Raw genomic sequence first — 19,883 nt, 5'->3', positions numbered from 1 at the left:
CCTGTGTGTTCTGTGTGTTTCCCTGTGTGTTCCTGTGTGTTTCCCTGTGTGTTCCTGTGTGTCCCTGTGTGTTCTGTTTGGTCCTGTGTGTTCCTGTGTGTCCCTGTGTGCTCTGTGTGTTTCCCTGTGTGTTCCTATGTGTCCCTGTGTGTTCCTATGTGTCCCTGTGTGTTCCTGTGCGTCCACGTTTGTTCTTGTGTTTCCCTGTGTGTCCCTGTTTGTTCTTGTGTGTTCCTGTGTGTCCTTGTGTGTTCCTGTGTGTGTACCTGTATGTTCTGTGTTTCCCTGTGTGTTCTGTGTGTGTCCCTGTGTGTTCTGTGTGTGTCCCTGTGTGTTCTGTGTGTGTCCCTGTGTGTTCTGTGTGTGTCCCTGTGTGTTCTGTGTGTGTCCCTGTGTGTTCTGTGTGTGTCCCTGTGTGTTCTGTGTGTCCCTGTGTGTCCCTGTGTGTTCTGTGTGTCCCTGTTTGTTCTGTGTGTTTCCCTGTTTGTTCTTGTGTGTCCCTGTGTGTTCTGTGTGTTTCCCTGTTTGTTCTTGTGTGTCCCTGTGTGTTCTGTGTGTTTCCCTGTTTGTTCTTGTGTGTCCCTGTGTGTTCTGTGTGTGTCCCTGTGTGTTCCTGTGTGTTTCCCTGTGTGTTCCTGTGTGTTCTGTGTGTCCCTGTGTGTTCTTGTGTTTCCCTGTGTGTTCTGTGTGTTTCCCTGTTTGTTCTTGTGTGTCCCTGTGTGTTCTGTGTGTTTCCCTGTTTGTTCTTGTGTGTCCCTGTGTGTTCTGTGTGTGTCCCTGTGTGTTCCTGTGTGTTTCCCTGTGTGTCCCTGTGTGTTTCCCTGTGTGTCCCTGTGTGTTCTGTGTGTCTCTGTGTGTTCTTGTGTTTCCCTGTGTGTTCTGTGTGTGTCCCTGTGTGTTCTGTGTGTGTCCCTGTGTGTTCTGTGTGTGTCCCTGTGTGTTCTGTGTGTGTCCCTGTGTGTTCTGTGTGTCCCTGTGTGTGTCCCTGTGTGTTCTGTGTGTGTCCCTGTGTGTTCTGTGTGTTCTGTGTGTTTCCCTGTTTGTTCTTGTGTGTCCCTGTGTGTTATGTGTGTCCCTGTGTGTTCTGTGTGTTTCCCTGTGTGTTCCTGTGTGTCCCTGTTTGTTCTTGTGTGTTCCTGTGTGTCCCTGTTTGTTCCTGTGTGTTCTGTGTGTTTCCCTGTTTGTTCTTGTGTGTCCCTGTGTGTTCTGTGTGTTTCCCTGTGTCCCTGTTTGTTCTTGTGTGTCCCTGTGTGTCCCTGTGTGTCCCTAGAAGACTACCGGGGTGTGACCACCGTGGACCTGATAAAGAGGGAGGGCAGCAGCCTGGGCCTCACCATCTCCGGGGGGTCCGATAAGGACGGCAAGCCCAGAGTGTCAAACCTACGGCCAGGTGGGCTAGCTGCCAGGTGAGATCGCCACTGAGATGACACATCCGTAACCTGGCAACCGCAGCGAGCTGTCTGTATGTGTTACCCACACCATCCACACTGTAATACACCGCCTCACACTAACCTGGGGATCATAAACGCTGCAGATCAGCTGTTTACTGGGTGATGTGGAGCCTGGAACTGATATTCCACCAGAGCATAGTTTAGGAGAGTGTCTCCTATGTTAATAAACAATCACACAAACTAAATTAAATTACATCTTACTACAGTGAATTAATTGGTATTAAGTTAATGTAGAGATAACTGTTTTAAGCGACTACCTGCTTTATTTAATTGCCTCCCAATTCACTTGGTATTCATAGTGATTTAAAGTTTCTATTTTGGAGTGTGGAGTGATGTTATTTCAGTAAAGATAGTTGAATTAACATTCAATTCATATAATTTGTCCTTATGTCAGCCATAAAAGAACAAAACGCAGTGGAAACTCTCACGCTTCAGAGTGACTAAGTGGCATGTGACCGCAGCCTCTCATCTTTATTTATTACACACACACACACACATATTAAATACTGGAAAATTAATTTATTTCTGCCACCACAAAAGTGTCTCAGTATAGAATGTGGTCGACCGACTAGATATGACAATCATGATATTACTTAACAGCTTATCTCACTGCTATTATAACCATTACACCACTGGCCTGTTTGCTAGTCGACTCGGTTAGTCTCATATACACAATATATCTATGTTAAGATGAAAGCGTATGACTGTGTTTGGTAGGCTCATGCTGATGTGTGTGTCCTGAGTCACTGTAGCGATTGGCAGTAGCCCAGAGGTGTAGCAGAGCAGCACATATATTTAATTAGCATCCAAATGAGCATCGTGTTGACTCACAATGTCACATGGGAGACATCATGTGAAACATGTCTCTCATCTCTATCTGTCTGTCTGTCTGTGTGTAGAATTCTAGGGTTGCATCTATTTGCATAGCTTGTGTTATAATTAGACAGACTTTCTGCTACAAAGATGCCGAACATTAGTCATGACAGGGCAGTGATGAAGATACACAACAACGTTCTGAAGCCATGAATCAAGAGATTAGATGTTGTTTTCAGAGTCTATCATTAGTGGGGCAAGGAGGTTTTCCTAAACATGTGACCCAACCAACCCAGAGTTATTCCCTGGCTAAGTGACATGGTCAGGAAAAACTCATCAAGCAACGTCTTCAATGTTCTCTGCTGGGGATGTGCTCTATTGTAGCTCTAACTGAGTGCCTCTATCTCTCCTTGTAGGAGTGACCAGCTGAATGTGGGAGACTACATCAAGTCTGTGAATGGCATCAACCTGTCCAAGCTCCGCCACGATGAGATCATCAGCCTGCTGAAGAACATAGGGGAACGTGTGGTGCTGGAAGTGGAGTACGAATTACCTCCCTTTGGTACGAGCACTTCTAGTGTGCATAGTCCTGCGTCTATTATAGTAGGTCTATAATATCCATATATTTTCAAATAACATATACAGTAGTGGAGATAAGGTCAACATAGCTTGCCTTTGTTCTTGGTTGAAAAAGCTTCCAATTCTCTCTGTTGTTGTCTTCTCATAATGGGACATTATTCCAGTACAGTAGTTGTCAATCTATTTCTGGACTGTGACCCAGCAAGTAAACAAACTAATCAGAATCCCAGTGGAGGCTGGTGTCATTTTCAATCGGGAGACACGCTCATTTGATGGCCCAAATGGAATGAATGGAATGTGTTTGATTTCTTTGATACCTTTCCATTCCAGCCATGAGCTGTCCTCCCTCTACTGGATGATCCAGTTTTGACCCATAAGGACCAAAACAGCAACCCAGCAGTGGGTCACAACTCACATTGGCAGTTAACACTAACCCTGAACCGAAGGACCCTGTACAGCAAACGAGAGGAAAAAAAAGCTAAGATAAAAGAATTCAAACTAAGGTTAAAACACTGAATGTGAATCATGAATGTGACAGTTGTTCTCTCTCTCCCCATCTCTGTTTTCAGTCCAGAATGCTCCCTCGGGTGTCATATCTAAGACCATAGAGGTGTGCCTATACAAGGAGGGAAACAGCTTTGGATTCGTCATGAGAGGTGGGCATCATTCAGTCTGCTAGAATGTACAGTGTGTATAATGAAGGGTGGCAGAGGATGAAAGATTGAACCTGATTGTGTGTGTTCTGCTTCTCTAGGAGGGTTCCATGAAGACTGGCACAGGTCTTGTCCTCTGGTAGTGACCTACGTACGGCCCGGGGGTCCTGCTGATAGGTAAAGACATGCATAGGTGTGTGCGTGCACACACGTGATTATTCCCTCATGAGTAATTTCACATGAGTAAGCGATTAAGAAGCTCTGGAATGCCTTGTTTTCAGTCAGTGTATGTATCTTTGTGCAATCTGTACAGCTTGCTGGACCTGGTTTTCTCTTTGCCATTTGTTTCAATGGCAAATGCTATTGAAAAGATGTAGTGATGCGTGCCCCCCAGACCTATGGAAATGCAGTCATGCATTAATGTTATATCCACATTAACAGTATAAAGAGCAAGCTTCATCCTAAGGCTAGGGACTAGCTAGCTGAATGCTGTCCTGCACTGTTTCTGTCCAGGATTTCTCAGGAGATTAAGGGCAACATACATTGTATATACATCATATAAATCAAACAGTGACATGTTGAGTGTACTGTACACCATGAGAGAATATATAGATATTATTTATGCTTATTCATTTATGTTCATTAATGTCCTGAGAGGTCAGAGGTAGAATCTATCTTTTACGAGAGAGAGGACATTGGGAGCTGTTTGGTGGCGAAAGATGACTGTACTGCAATGTCCAAAACACCCCCTTCTTCCCTTTTTAATGTTCCTCTATTCCTAGACAGCAAACAGAAAGATGGTGACCATGTGATGTGTTTGTGTGGACGGAGTGCCTGCATTCGATGCCCTCTCCTTCATGCACACTTAAGGGTTAGTGTTCTCTCACCTCTCTCTTTGTCTCCCTACTAGAGAGGGCACACTGAAGGCTGGTGACCGCGTGCTGAGCGTGGATGGGATGCCCTTAAACCGAGAGAAGCACGCTGACGCCCTCACTATGCTGATGCAGTGTAGCCAGGAAGCCCTGTTCCTGATTGAGTATGACGTCTCCGTCATGGGTGAGCACACACATGCTGGTCGGAGGGGTATTATGTGAGAATACGGCAGGCAAGGCAACATCGCTCTGAGGGTAAATTATGCGCCCGTTCCACAAGAATGTATTAGAGCGAGTGTTCGTTGCTCACAAGCCGCCACTGGGGATTCACACGACTACAAAACATGTCAACACTTAGTAGGAATGGTACAGCAGGTACATACAATAAAACAATAAATACTCTACTGATTCTATTATAGAAGTCGACTCTATACCATATGTAAGTAAGCCAAATCACCTGGAAGTTTAGGATAAATTTTTTTATCTTTCATTTTGCATGTTACATAGAACGGTTTTATTCTTCTAAATGAAGCAAAAAAACTAAAACAGAGATCTAGGCTTTCATATACCCTAATTAGAACTAGTGCTTCACAGTCAGTCAGTCAGACAGTCAGTCAGACAGATGTTCCTGCCCCCTCACAGAAGGATGCAGAATGTTGAGGACCGAGGGCTTGCGTCAGTTTGGCTTGGTCAAATGTCAAATAACCCTTCAGTCTGTTCTCCTCCGATAAAAACAATGATATACAGAAATACCCCATTTACATAAGTATTCACACCCCTGAGTCAATACTTTATAGAAGCACATTTGGCGGCGATTTCAGCTATGAGTCTGAGAATATAGAGCTGGCGGGATTTTCCATGCACCGGCAGAACAGAGACGCTACATCTGGTAAGACGAGGGGTGGGGGTGTGTGTATTTTTGTCAATAACAGCTGGTGCGAGGTATTAAAAGATGTCTTGAAGTATTACTCTCCTGTGGTAGAGTACCTTATGATAAGCTGTCAACCGCACTATCTACCAAGAGAGTTCTCATCTGTATTATTCGTAGCGTCTATTTACCACCAAAAAGCGAAGCTGGCACTAAGACCGCTCTCAACCAACTCTATAAGGCCATAAGCAAAGAAGAAAATGCTCACCCAGAAGCGGCGCTCCAAAGTGGCCGGGGACTTTAATGCAGGCAAACTTAAATCAGTTTTACCACATTTTTACCAGCATGTCACATGTGCAACCAGGGGAAAAAAATCCTAGACCACCTTTACTCCACACACAGAGATGTGTACAATGGTCTCCCCCGCCCTCCATTTGGCAAATCTGACCATAATTCTATCCTCCTGATTCCTGCGTACAAGCAAAAACTAAAGCAGGAAGTACCAGTGACTCACTCAATATGGAAGTGGTCAGATGACGCGGATGCTACACTACAGGACTGTTTTGCTAGCACAGACTGGAATATGTTCCGGGATTCATCCAATGGCATTGAGGAATACACCACCTCAGTCTTCAGCTTTATCAATAAGTGCATCGATGACGTCGTCCCCACAGTGACTGTATGTACATATCCCAACCAAGAAGCCATGGATTACAGGCAACATCTGCATCGAGCTAAAGGCTAGAGCTGCCTCTTTCAAGGAGCGGAAGACTAATCCGGACGCTTATAAGAAATCCCGCTATGCCCTCAGACGAACCATCAAACAAGCAAAGCGTCAATACAGGATTAAGATTGAATCCTACTACACCGGCTCTGACGCTCGTCGGATGTGGCAGGGCTTGACAACTACTACGGACTACAAAGGGAAACCCAGACGCGAGCTGCCCAGTGACGCGAGCCTACCAGATGAGCTAAATGCCTTTTATGTTCGCTTCGAGGCAAGCAACACTGAAGCATGCACGAGAGCACCAGCTGTTCTGGATGACTGTGTGATAACGCTCTTGGTAACCGATGTGAACAAAACCTTTAAACAGGTCAACATTCACAAAGCCGGTGGGCCAGACGGATTACCAGGACGTGTATTCAAATCATGTGCGGACCAACTGTCAAGTGTCTTCACTGACATTTTCAACCTCTCCCTGACCGAGTCTGTAATACCTACATGTTTCAAGCAGACCACCATAGTCCCTGTGCCCAAGGAAGCGAAGATAACCTGCCTAAATGATTACCGCCCCGTAGCACTCATGTCGGTAGCCAGCTCTAGGCAGAGTCTAGGTTGTTCCATATTTTTTACATTTCCCAATGATGTTCTCTTGGAAATGTTCAATACTCTAGACATTGTTTTATCCCCTTCCCCATATATACAGTACCAGTCACCTGGAATGCATTTTAATTAACAGGTGTGCCTTGTTAAAAGTTGTAAATCACTTGCTCCATGCCAGGGGGGGTTTACTGCCTAACTTCATCTGGTAAACAGCATACGCCCCTCAGGACAGCTGTAAGTCAGTGACAGGGTCTTGTGACACTCCTCTGGCACGGTGACACTCCCCAGGCAGTACAAGGTTGGACTTGAGTCTCAGACAAGATATCAGACGAACTGACGTTTCACTGAGAGTTCCCAATCTAGTGTGCCTGATTTTCTCTGTTTCGCCCCTGGCTTCTAGTTCTGTCAATTCTCCGTTATCACTGGATAGCATGTCTCATACTGTATGTCATCAGCTGAGACAGCTTGACATCTGTGCTGCCGGAGTTAAATGTTAAGTGAGGTGGGTTGAGCTGAAGTAAATGGGAATATCCTTGTTTGGAATAAAGTGGGAAAATATCATTAACAAACCAAATGTCCCCTGAAATAAAATAATGGTGTCTTCAATTTAGAGAGAGGAGATAATGAATACAAAGTAAATGTGGAAATTATAATTATAACATTTCTTAAGTACTCAGACACTGATTTCATCACTGTACTGTAGTGACCTTATTATCCCAACATCAAGCAACCTCATCAATTCACTACAGTACTATGGATATTCCACGCTAATGCCGTGTATGTCTGTCTGTCTCTCAGAGTCTGTGCAGCAGGCCTCTGGCCCCCTGCTGGTGGAGATAGTGAAGTGTCCTGCAGCCAACCTGGGTGTCAGCCTGGCTACTGCAGTGTACAGGAACAAGCAGGTCATCATCATTGACAAAATCAAACAGGCCAGTGTGGTGGAGAGGTGAGCCAAGCCTCCTGTCACATACAATGTCAAACTTTTTTACTTGCATACCAAAGAGATCATACTGTATTTTGCATGAAAATAGCTTTATCCTAAATGTAATATGCTTTTCTACTTTCAAATCCCTCTCTGTCTGTCCCTTTCCTACCCCTCTCTCTCTCTCTCTCTCTCTCTCTCTCTCAGGTGTGGGGCATTGCATATAGGTGATCTTCTCCTGTGTATAGATGGGACCAGTACTGAGCACTGTTCCCTGATGGAGGCCACACAGCTGTTGGCCCAAACCTCTGACGTTGTTAAATTGGAGATCCTGCCAGCCAATCAGAGCAGACTTCCCATGAGACCTCAAGACACAGGTCTTTATATTTTTATTTATTTAACCTTTATTTAAATAGTCAGGTCAGTTAAGAACAAATTCTTATTTACAATGACGGCCTACCAAAAGGCAAAAGGCCTCCTGCGGGGACGGGGGCTGGGATAAAAAAAAAATATATATAGGACAAAACACACATAATGACAAGAGAGACTACACAACACTACATAAAGAGAGACCGAAGACATCAACATAGCATGGCAGGAACACATTACAACAACACAACATGGCAGCAGCACAACATGGTAGCAGCACAAAACATGGTACAAACATTATTGGGCACAGACAACAGCACAAAGGGCAAGAAGGTAGAGACAACAATACATCACGCAAAGCAGACACAACTGTCAGTAAGAGTCTTTGAGTGAAGAGAAAAAAATGTCCAGTTGGAGTGTTTTTTGCAGCTCGTTCCAGTCGCTAGCTGCAGAGAACTGAAAAGAGAAGGGACTCAGAGATGTGTGTGCTTTGGGGACCTCTAACAGAATGTGACTGTCAGAACGGGTGTTGTATGTGGAGGCCTAAGAGGGTTTTATAAATAAGCATCCACCAGTGGGTCTTGGATGGGTGTACAGAGATGACCAGTTTACAGAGGTATAGAGTGCAGTGATGTGTCCAAAAGGAGCATTGGAGGCAAATCTGATGGCCGAATGGCAAAGAACATCTAGCCTGCCGATCTATAAATTAAGTCTCATTAATCTAGCATGGGTAGGATGGTCATCTGAATCAGGGTTAGTTTGGCAGCTGGGGGGAAAGAGGAGTGATTACGAAAAAGGAAACCAAGTCTAGATTTAACCTTAACCTGCGGCTTTGATATGTGCTGAGAGAAGGACAGTGTACCGTCTAGCCATACTCCCAAGTACTTGTATGAGGTGACTACCTCAAGCTCCAAACCCTCAGAGGTAGTAATCACACCGGTGGGGAGGGGCAGTATCCCAACACTCTCCAAGGCGTCCTCTCCTCCACTCTTCACAGTCCTTTGTTTATGCAATGTTTAGGTAGTTTTCTAGCTAGTAAGATGGCACCAACAGATATGGCAGCTCTGCTTCTAGCTCCTAAGCAACTTTGCAGTATTTCAGTTTTTTGTGTGTTATTTCTTACATTATTAGCCCAGAAATGTTTTTGTGTTATTACATACAGCCAGAAATAACTTTTGGATATCAGAGCGGCGGTAACTCACCAGCATTATGGACAGGAATATGACTTTCCAGAATTGGATCCTTTGTTCGTACCACCCAGGGCAATTGAACTTATTCTAGAGGCTGCTCCGGCAGAGAAGAGGTATTCGAAGTGGACTTCTAGTCCAACTCAGGAGGCATGCATACCATCAACCGCTTATGAGTATATTTCTTGCTAATGTTCAGTCTCTGGATAATAAAGTATTTTCTTTTTTATTCATTATATTTCATCGTTATTTAACTAGGCAATCAGAACAAATACTTATTTACAATGACGGCCTACACCAGCCAAACCCGGACGATGCTGGGCCAATTGTGCGCCGCCCTATGGGACTCCCAATCACGGTCAATTGTGATACAACCTTGAATCAAACCAGGGTGTCTGTAGTGATGCCTCAAGTACTGAGATGCAGTGCCTTAGACCGCTGCTCCACTCGGGAGCCCAGGGCGAGGATCTCCTTCAGAGAGACATCAGGGATTGTAACATACTCTGTTTCACGGAAACATGGCTCTCTTGGGATATACTGTCCCCGTCCATTCAGCCATCTGGGTTCTCAGTACATCGCGCAGACAGGAATAAAGAACTCTCCAGGAAGAAGAAAGGCGGGGTTGTATGTTTCATGATTAACCCATATGGTGTGTTTGTGATAACATACAGAAACTCAAGTCCTCTTTTTCACCCAACTTAGAAAATCTCACAATCAAATGCCGACCGTATTACCTCCCAAGACAATTTTCTACGAATATAGTCACAGCCGTGTATATTCCCCCTCAAGCCAAAACCATGACGGCCCTCAAAGAACTACACTGGACTTTATGCAGACTGGAAACCACATATCTTGAGGCCGCATTTATTGTAGCTAGGAATTTCAACACAGCAAATTTGAGGAAAACACTACCAAAGTTCTAACAACACATTGACTCGCGCTGGTAAAACATTGGACCACAGCTACTCAACTTTTCGAAATGCCTACAAGGCCCTCACCCACCATCTCTTCAGCAAATCTGACCACGACTCCATTTTGCTCCTCCCTTCCTATAGACAGAAACTTAAACAGGAAGTACCCGTGCTAAGGTCTATTCAATGCTGGTCTGACCAATCGGAATCCATGCTTCAAAATTGTTTCGATCACGCGGACTGGGATATGTTCCGGATAGCCTCTGAGAATAACATCAACGAATACACGGATATAGTGACTGAGTTCATCAGGAACTGGATAGGAGATGTTGTAGCCACTGTGACTATGAAAACCTACCCAAACCAGAAACCGTGGATAGATGGCAGCATTCGCGCAAAACTGAAAGCACAAACCACCGCATCTAACCATGGCAAGGTTACTGGGTATATGGCTGAATACAAACAGTGTAGTTATTCCCTCCGTAAGGCAATCAAACAGGCAAAACGTCAGTATATGTCACATCTGTCAAAGGGAGGAGACCAAGGCGCAGCGTGATTGGAATACATTCTTCTTTTATTCAAACGAAGAACACTTAAACAAACTAACAAAACAACAAAACGAACGTGAAGCTATAAACAATTAGTGTTGACATGCAACTACACATAGACAACTATCCACAAATACAGGTGGGAAAAGGCAACCTAAGTATGGTTCTCAATCAGAGACAACGATAGACAGCTGCCTCTGATTGAGAACCACACCCGGCCAAACACACAGAAATACAAATCATAGAAAAAGGAACATAGAATGCCCACCCAAATCACACCCTGACCAATCCAAAATAGAGACATAAAAAGCTTTCTACGGTCAGGGCGTGACAGTATAGAGACAAAGTGGAGTTGCAATTCAACGGCTCAGACACGAGACGTATGTGGCAGGGCCTACAGACAATCACGGACTACCACGGACTACTTCTCCAACCTCAGGAGGCTGAAGAAATTTAGCTTGGCCCCTAAAACCCTCACAAACTTTTAAAGATGCACAATTGAGAGCATCCTGTTGGGCTGTATCACCGCAACCGCAGGGCTCTCCAGAGTGTGGTGCAGTCTGCCCAACGCATCACCGGGGGCAAACTACCTGCCCTCCAGGACACTTATACCACCTAATGTCACAGGAAGGCCAAAAAGATCATTAAGTACATCAACCACCCTAGCCACGACCTGTTCACCCCGCTATCATCCAGAAGGCGAAGTCAGTACAGGTGCATCAAAGCTGGGACCGAGACACTGAAAAACAGCTTCTATCTTAAGGTCATCAGACTGTTAAATAGCCATCACTAGCTGGCTTCTACCGGATTACGCAACCCTGCACCTTAGAGGCTGCTGCCCTATATACATAGACTTGAAATCACTGGCCACTTTAATAATGGAACACTAGTCACTTTAATAATGTTTAAATAATGTTTACATACTGCTTTACTCGTCTCATACATATATAATGCATTTTATTCTACTGTATGTTAGGCAGTGCCATGCTGACATTGCTCAATCTAATATATATATCATTCTTAATTCCATTCATTGACTTTTATATTTGTGTGTATTGTTGTGAATCATGTTTAGATGCTACTGCACTGGTAGATGCTACTGCACTGTTGAAGCTAGGAACACAAGCATTTAGCTACATCTGCTAAATATGTGTATGTGACAAATACAATTTGATTTGATTTGCATATGTAACCCAGTAGAAAAACATCAGATACACTTTGTTTTAAGCATATTCACACCCCTACATAGTTCCCTCTGCTGCTGTAAAGGGATTGCAGAGGGTGAGCTGCCTCCTCCCGTATGCTGTGAATCACTTAAGTGTGGAGAGGGCTGGAGGCTACGAGCTCTGCACCCTGGGGTAGACCGCAGGCCTTTTATGCATCCCGACAAGCTACACACACACACACACACACACACACACACACACACACACACACACACACACACACACACACACACACACACACACACACACACACACACACACACACACACACACACACACACACACACACACACACACACACACACACACATACATACATACATACATACATGTAAGAATTAACAGTTAGAAAGGAACACCTAACAGCTGATTGACAGAGCCTTTGGTCAGAGGTTGTTTCTTAGTATGTGAGGTTGGGAAAGATTGTGAAGCCTGAAGTGTGGTATAACTACGCTGTGTCTTAGTGTCAACTACAGTGGCTTAGTCTTATCTGCGGTGGGCGTCTCAGCATTAGAATATGGATCTTATGGCTAAGTCATTATATTATGGAGACACCCACTTCCCAATGGAGTTGGATTACATATTGTTATCTGTCATCGTGAACATGGATTATCATATTGCACTGTATCACACTAATGTATGTACTCAAGATAGTGAAAAGAAAGTGTTTCAGTTAGGTTTTTATTTGTGCCTAGAAAATTACTGTAATTTTTCATGTCCTTCTAAATTGGATTAGATGTAGATTCATTATTGAAATTAAATGCCACAACGATGAGATTATATTTTAATGATACATTCCCTTTGGGTATTAGACATGATCATAAAATGCAATTTGTCTAATCCTCACTGAGATTTAATAAGACTGATATGGCAACGAAAAGATAAGATGTTTCTACAGTATTCCTCAGTAAAGATATGAATTAGAGCTCTACTCTGCAGGAGCCAAAGGGTTACAGGACCACAGAGTGGGATGGAAGTTTTGGTGGAGTGGATAGAAGTTGCCCCGAACTACTGAGAAAGGGTCACATCTTGTCACTTCTTATGGTTAGGCCTAGGGGATACGAAAGGGTTAATGACAACTTCTGCCTGAGACGAACGTTGTGGACGTTTGAAAAATACTTGCTTTCATAAGACATACTACAATGTCTTGGATTTAACCAGATTACCTGGATCTGTGAGACATCCATGGCTTTCTTGCAAATCCGTCATCTATGTGAGGAGGGAGACTGTCACAGATTAAGACTGTACGAATAGAACACTAAAGATTACTGTCGTGTGTAATTCTCCCCGTTAAATATAGCTGTGTGGTTTGGTCACATTCAAGTGTGGAGTGTAGCTCCACATTTTTCCCTTGAATGTTTCATTAATGATTTGGTTTTATTTACTACATTGTTTGTGGGTGTGAGAATAGAATAGCCAATACTGTATCTTTCGGCTACAACCTGCATTGTACAGCATTAAAGAATATAAATAATTTGTAAAGGGAGTCAACATCTGGGGAGCCATCACACAGTAAATGCAGTCCAAAGAGTGGAACATTTCAGACCAGTATTTATTCTGTATCATCTGGCATCTATATCTCCAATCCCATTAACTTTTCACACAACTGAATAAGCCTCAGGTTTGACACTGACAGCTCACATGCTCAATTGGTCAATTGGCCTGCCAATCAGGAGAGAGGCAGGACATGTCTTATCCATGAGGCGTCATCTGCAATTAGCCTTTCGGGTTTCAGCTGTGTTCAATGAAGGCAGATTCACATGGCATGTCCTCTCTTCGCAAGGCAGTATTAGCTCAGTGAGAGCCAGTTCTGACTGACCTGCCAGTGTTTTTACAAACCTAGTTTCTTTTGCTTTCTTCAAAGTGAAATTGTAGAATGTTCTCAAATCTGCATTCAGCTTTGTTGAAGCTTGTTAGTAAACGTAAGATAACATTTCTCAGCCATTCTGTCCTTCTTTGCTCCATTCAGTTACATGTCTCACTGATTTTCCTGTGTTGACAAAAATGCATTATGCCACAGGATTCAGTCTAGTGTACCATGAAGAAAACTAAATATCAATGACTCTGCCTGTTGTTATCCTGCAGGCTCTGGGGTGTAAATGGAGATTAAAACAGCATTTCATGGGCAGAATTTAGCAGCACATTGCTGTGCCTGAGCAGAGAGTAATTTTCCTTATAAACAACTTTTAAATGTTTTTTTGTTTCATTGTGGATGCAGTGAAAGTGGAGAAGAGCAACCTTCACCATTGGGACCCCACTGTTAACTACAGCCACACCCAACACTGCAAGACTTGGAGCAGTCCCAGCCACCCACTCAACCAGCAGGACCACTGCACATGTGAGTTATAATGTGTGAATATGCTGCTGGGTATAGGACAGTATATAGCATTTTCATTGCTAAGTGTATGTAGTTTAAAAGTTGCTGTTGATCATCTGTCTTTTTTCAGTTTATGATCCTCTGATCCCAATGATAATGTTGCGATATAATTAACTGTGTATTAGCATTGCATGTAGTCTAGGTGCAGTGTGGAGTTTCAGGTCAAGTGACGAGTTGCATTATTCTACCTTGAAGGGTTTTCTCTTTGCATTGATTTGATGTTGTGAGCATGTGTCCTTTCAGCTCTGGTGTGTGGTGGCTTCTCCCCTTCCTCCACAGCCACCTCAGGGTACAGCAGCAGCCAGGGCAGCAACACCCTACCCTGCCCCATCCCATCCACCAGCCCCCGTAGCACCACAAATAAGAGACGCCAGAGGAGGAAGGAGCACAAGAGCTCACGTATGTGGATTGTGTACTGGTTTAAGAACAAATGTGTATTCATAACCGGGTTTTATAATAGTTTGAGAATTGACCTACCTCCCCTCATTAAAGGGGTGACTGCTCTGATGATGGATCACTGACATGGACTGATGGAAAGGCTGATAGCTGACTCACTCTCCCTCTCTCTCTCTCTCTCTCTCTCTCTCTCTCTCTCTCTCTCTCTCTCTCTCTCCATCTATCCATTCATTCCTCCCCTTTCTCTCAATGTATCACACTATCCACCCTTCCCCCTCACCCAGTGTCCCTAGCATCCAGCTCAGTGGGCCCTGGGGGTCAGGTTGTTCATGTGGAGACCAGCGAGGTCATCCTGAGGGGGGATCCACTCACAGGGTTCGGGGTTCAGCTGCAGGGGGGTGTCTTTGCCACAGAGACCATGACCGTTCCCGCAGTCATCCGCTTCATCGAGCCTGACAGCCCTGCCGAAAGGTTACACACACACAGCCTCCCAGACAGAGAAGTACTGTACAGTGTGGAGTGACCTTGACCTTAGGGCCATGTCTTAGTCACTCAGCGGACAGTAGGGTGTCATCAGGAGTGATGAGGAGAGTCACTGCTTTCTCTGAGGAATACTAATCTGGGTCTCCTATCCGAAGATGTCACATTTAGCTCCGCTGTGTCCTAGCAGTTCCATTAGGCACCTTGCTTTGATATAATAATAATAACTTCAGTGGTATTAGAATCTGTGAGAAGCAAGTGAATTAATTATATTTTACTATGTTTATTTATAAACGTTTATCCTGGCCTTGATTTTAAAAAGCATTTATCTGTTAATTTATTAAGGAAACGGATAGCCCTGATTAGGCCAATGTGTGCTCTCTGCCCTTGTCTTGTAAGAGTAAGGATAGTGTCTGTATTGACAACAGAAGGCCATGTCCTCTGTGTGGTGTAATACCATTTAAAGTCTCCCTCCGTTGGGAGGGAGTGACTCAAGCAGAACATCCTATTGTGATGTTTGTCTCAGAACTAACGCAAGGTTAATGAATTGCAGTGTTTAGTGAATTAATCCTAGTTGACAGTGCTGCTATGTGTGTGTCCTAATGATGTGTTCATGGAAGTAAGCGCCGGTGTGGGGGGGGGGGGGGGTGTCCTTGCCCTTTATTTAAGGTCAAGCAAGGTGAAGAGTCATTTTCTTATCAGAGAAGTGATTGACAATTGTTCAACTTCGGTGCATCCATTATTCCACAGTCACTGGAGTCAAGGCCATTTTTCTGGGAATAGAAGAAATCTACTGAAATGTTTGCCATTGCTCCTAGCCAGAACAGGAGGGTCTAGCTTTGTTCAATTTAACAACAACTGTTGATTGTGGGTAGGATTGTGCCTTTCAGGGTCCTGACTCAGTGGTTTATTGATAGTGGTTAGCAGTGTGACTCAGTGGTTTATTGATAGTGGTTAGCAGTGTGACTCAGTGGTTTATTGATAGTGGTTAGCAGTGTGACTCAGTGGTTTATTGATAGTGGTTAGCAGTGTGACTCAGTGGTTTATTGATAGTGGTTAGCAGTGTGACTCAGTGGTTTATTGATAGTGGTTAGCAGTGTGACTCAGTGGTTTATTGATAGTGGTTAGCAGTGTGACTCAGTGGTTTATTGATAGTGGTTAGCAGTGTGACTCAGTGGTTTATTGTTAGCGTTTAGCAGTGAGTTGAGGTCAAAGTGGAGTTGAAATATGTTCACCATAAACCACCTGTCTCTGAAATCTAAAGCAGATTCATGAGAGTAGAGAACCAGACAGCTCTGTATATTTTTTTATGCTCCATATAACAGTTTCATGGTAGTAGTGGTGGTGGTAGTAGTAGTACGAATAAGGTTTCTTATCGTTTTACAGCAGGACTCTCATGGTCTTTAGTTTATGAGCAGGCTTCGTCTGAGAAATGGGATGTAAATGAGAGAAGTATTAGGAAAAACTGTTTGTAAAAACTGTTCAATTTGCTTAAATTTCTAACTTTATAAAGGCCACATAGAATTACCCATTGTCCCTTATTGTACTCTACTATGTATTAAAAAGATTTTCCCTCCATTCTACTCTTCTAACTATTCTCTGTGTCGTCAGATGTGGGTTGCTGCAGGTGGGGGACAGACTCCTGTCCATCAACAGAATCCCTACAGAGGATGGAACACTGGAGGAGGCCAATCAGCTACTGCGTGACGCCGCTCTGGCCAATAAGGTCACCCTGGAGATTGAGTTTGATGTAGCAGGTATAGTCTTTTTAATTAGTTTAACCTTTGTTCATCCAAGTTGAAATAGCATCTAAAATCAAAATGTATTGGTCACGTGCGCAGATTTGCAGGTGTTATAGCAGGTGCAGTGAAATGCTTATGTTACTAGCTCCAACAGTGCAGTAGAATGTCAAATACACAAGTAATCTAAACAACAAATCAAGAAATAACAATCCAAAGTAGATATATTAGAGTGAGCATGTGTGAGAATCCAGAATAAGAATATAAATGTGTTCTGTGTAAAGACGGTATATAATTTGGAAAATGGTATGTACAGTCGTGGCCAAAAGTTGAGAGTGACAAATATTAATTTTCACAAAGTCTGCTGCCTCAGTTTGTATGATGGCAATTTGCATATATTCCAGAATGTTATGAAGAGTAATCAGATGAATTGCAATTAATTGCAAAGTCCCTCTTTGCCAAGCAAATGAATTGAATCCCCAAAAAACATTTCCGCTGCATTTCAGCCCTGCCACAAAAGGACCAGCTGACATGTCAGTGATTCTCTCGTGAACACAGGTGTGAGTGTTGACGAGGACAAGGCTGGAGATCACTCTGTCATGCTGATTGAGTTCGAATAACATACTGGAAGCTTCAAAGGGAGGGTGGTGCTTGGACTCATTGTTCTTCCTCTGTCAAACATGGTTACCTGCAAGGAAGGTCATCATAGCTTGGCACAATAAGGGCTTCACAGGCAAGGATATTGCTGCCAGTAAGATTGCACCGAAATCAACCATATATCGGATCATCAAGAACTTCAAGGAGAGCGGGTCAATTGTTGTGAAGAAGGCTTCAGGGCGCCCAAGAAAGTCCAGCAAGCGCCAGGACCATCTCCATAAAGTTGATTCAGCTGCGAGATTGGGGCACCACCAGTACAGAGCTTGCTCAGGAATGTCAGCAGGCAGGTGTGAGTGCATCTGCAGGCAGGTGTGAGTGCATCTGCACGCACAGTGAGGCGAAGACTTTTGGAGGATGGCCTGGTGTCAAGAAGGGCAGCAAAGAAGCCACTTCTCTCCAGGAAAAACATCAGGGACAGACTGATATTCTGCAAAATGTACAGGGATTGGACTGCTGAGGACTGGGGTAAAGTCATTTTCTCTGAATCCCCTTTCCGATTGTTTGGGGCATCCGGAAAAAAGCTTGTCCGGAGGAGACCAGGTGAGCGCTACCATCAGTCCTGTGTCATGCCAACAGTAAAGCATCCTGAGACCATTCATATGTGGGGTTGCTTCTCAGCCAAGGGAGTAGGCTCACTCACAATTTTGCCTAAGAACAAAGCCATGAATAAAGAATGGTACCAACACATCCTCCAAGAGCAACTTCTCCCATCCATCCAGGAACAGTTTGGTGACGAACAATGCCTTTTCCAGCATGATGGCGCACCTTGTCGTAAAGCAAAAGTGATAACTAAGTGGCTCGGGGAACAAAACATTGATATTTTGTGTCCATTGCCAGGAAACTCCCCAGACCTTAATCCCATTGAGAACTTGTGGTCAATCCTCAACAGGCAGGTGGACAAACCAAAATCCACAAATTCTGACAAACTCCAAGCATTGATTATGCAATAATGGGCTGCCGTCAGTCATGTGGCCTAGAAGTTAATTGACAGCATGCCAGGGCGAATTGCATAGGTCTTGAAAAAGAAGGGTCAACACTGCAAATATTGACTATTTTCATCAACATCATGTAATTGTCAATAAAAGCCTTTGACACTTATGAAATGCTTGTAATTATACTTCAGTATTCTATAGTAACATCTGACAAAAGTATCTAAAGACACTGAAGCAGCAAACTTTCTGGAAATTAATTTTTGTGTCATTCTCAAAACTTTTGGCCACGACTGTACAGTAGGTACAATTGAAGTTGGAAGTTTACATACACCTTAGCCAAATACATTTAAACTTAGTTTTTCACAATTCCTGACATATAATCCTAGTAAAAATTCCCTGTCTTTGGTCAGTTAGGATCACCACTTTATTTTAAGAATGTGAAATGTCAGAATAATAGTAGAGAGAAGGATTTATTTCAGCTTTTTATTTCTTTCATCACATTCCCAGTGGGTCCGAAGTTTACATACACTCAATTAGTATTTGATAGCATTGCCTTTAAATTGTTTAAATTACGTCAAACGTGGCCTTCCACAAGCTTCCCACAATAAGTTGGGTGAATTTTGGCCAGCTCCTAACAGAGCTGGTGTAACTGAGTCAGGTTTGTAGGCCTCCTTGCTCGCACAGGCTTTTTCAGTTCTGCCCACAAATTTTCTATAGGATTGAGGTCTGGGCTTTGTGATGGCCACTCCAATACCTTGACTTTGTTGTCCTTTGTCCATTTTGCCACAACTTTGGAAGTATGCTTGGAGTCATTGTCCATTGGGAAGACCCACTTGCGACCAAGCTGTAACTTCCTAACTGATGTCTTGAGATGTTGCTTCAATATATCCACAGCATTTTCCATCCTCATGATGCTACCGTAGTCTGGCTTTTTTATGGCGGATTTGGAGCAGTGGCTTCTTCCTTAATGAGCGTCCTTTCAGGTTGTCGATATAGGACTCGTTTTACTGTGGATATAGATACTTTTGTTACTGTTTCCTCCAGCATTTTACACAAGGTCCTTTGCTGTTCTGGGATTGATTTGCACTTCTCGCACAAGTACGTTTATCTCTAGGAGACAGAACGCGTCTCCTTCCTGAGCGGTATGACGGCTGCGTGGTCCCATGGTGTTTATGCTTGCGCGCTATTGTTTGTACAGATAAACGTGGTACCTGCAGGAGTTTGTAAATTGCTCCCAAGGATGAACCAGACTCGTGGAGGTCTACAATTTTTTTGGGGAGGTCTTGGCTGAGTTCTTTTGAGTTTCTCATGATGTCAAGCAGAGGCACTGAGTTTGAAGGTAGGCCTTAAAATACATCCACAGGTACAACTCCAATTGACTCAAATGATGTCAATTAGCCTCTCAGAAGCTAAAGCCATGACATAATTTTCTGGAATTTTCCAAGCTCTTCAAAGGCACAGTCAACTTAGTGTATGTGAACTTCTGACCCACTGGAATTGTGATACAGTGAAATAATCTCTGTAAACAATTGTTGGAAAAATTACTTGTATCATGCACAAAGTAATGTCCTAACCGACT

At 43.7% G+C, this 19,883-nt stretch overlaps 1 protein-coding gene across 10 annotated transcripts in view; it reads left to right on the top strand.

Moving 5' to 3' along the window:
• LOC129861082 (glutamate receptor-interacting protein 2-like) overlaps nucleotides 1–19,883 on the top strand; it is a 55,850-nt gene that overhangs the window by 11,170 nt on the left and 24,797 nt on the right. For 7 of the 10 annotated variants that reach the window (XM_055932171.1, XM_055932175.1, XM_055932174.1 and 4 more), the window contains 11 exons: nucleotides 1,271–1,406; nucleotides 2,681–2,826; nucleotides 3,413–3,499; nucleotides 3,598–3,673; nucleotides 4,407–4,552; nucleotides 7,359–7,506; nucleotides 7,690–7,859; nucleotides 13,942–14,061; nucleotides 14,344–14,499; nucleotides 14,781–14,967; nucleotides 16,588–16,733. In XM_055932171.1, the coding sequence (XP_055788146.1) occupies nucleotides 1,271–1,406; nucleotides 2,681–2,826; nucleotides 3,413–3,499; nucleotides 3,598–3,673; nucleotides 4,407–4,552; nucleotides 7,359–7,506; nucleotides 7,690–7,859; nucleotides 13,942–14,061; nucleotides 14,344–14,499; nucleotides 14,781–14,967; nucleotides 16,588–16,733 (1,518 nt within the window). The remainder of the gene's footprint in view (nucleotides 1–1,270; nucleotides 1,407–2,680; nucleotides 2,827–3,412; nucleotides 3,500–3,597; nucleotides 3,674–4,406; nucleotides 4,553–7,358; nucleotides 7,507–7,689; nucleotides 7,860–13,941; nucleotides 14,062–14,343; nucleotides 14,500–14,780; nucleotides 14,968–16,587; nucleotides 16,734–19,883) is intronic. The other 3 variants (XM_055932172.1, XM_055932178.1, XM_055932173.1) reach the window with 2 other exon arrangements.

The sequence above is a fragment of the Salvelinus fontinalis genome, chromosome 8, assembly GCF_029448725.1.
Source record: "Salvelinus fontinalis isolate EN_2023a chromosome 8, ASM2944872v1, whole genome shotgun sequence".
Classification (NCBI taxonomy): Eukaryota; Metazoa; Chordata; class Actinopteri; order Salmoniformes; family Salmonidae; genus Salvelinus; species Salvelinus fontinalis.
Note: the sequence above shows the minus strand (reverse complement) of the source record. Positions and strands in the feature narration are given on the sequence as shown.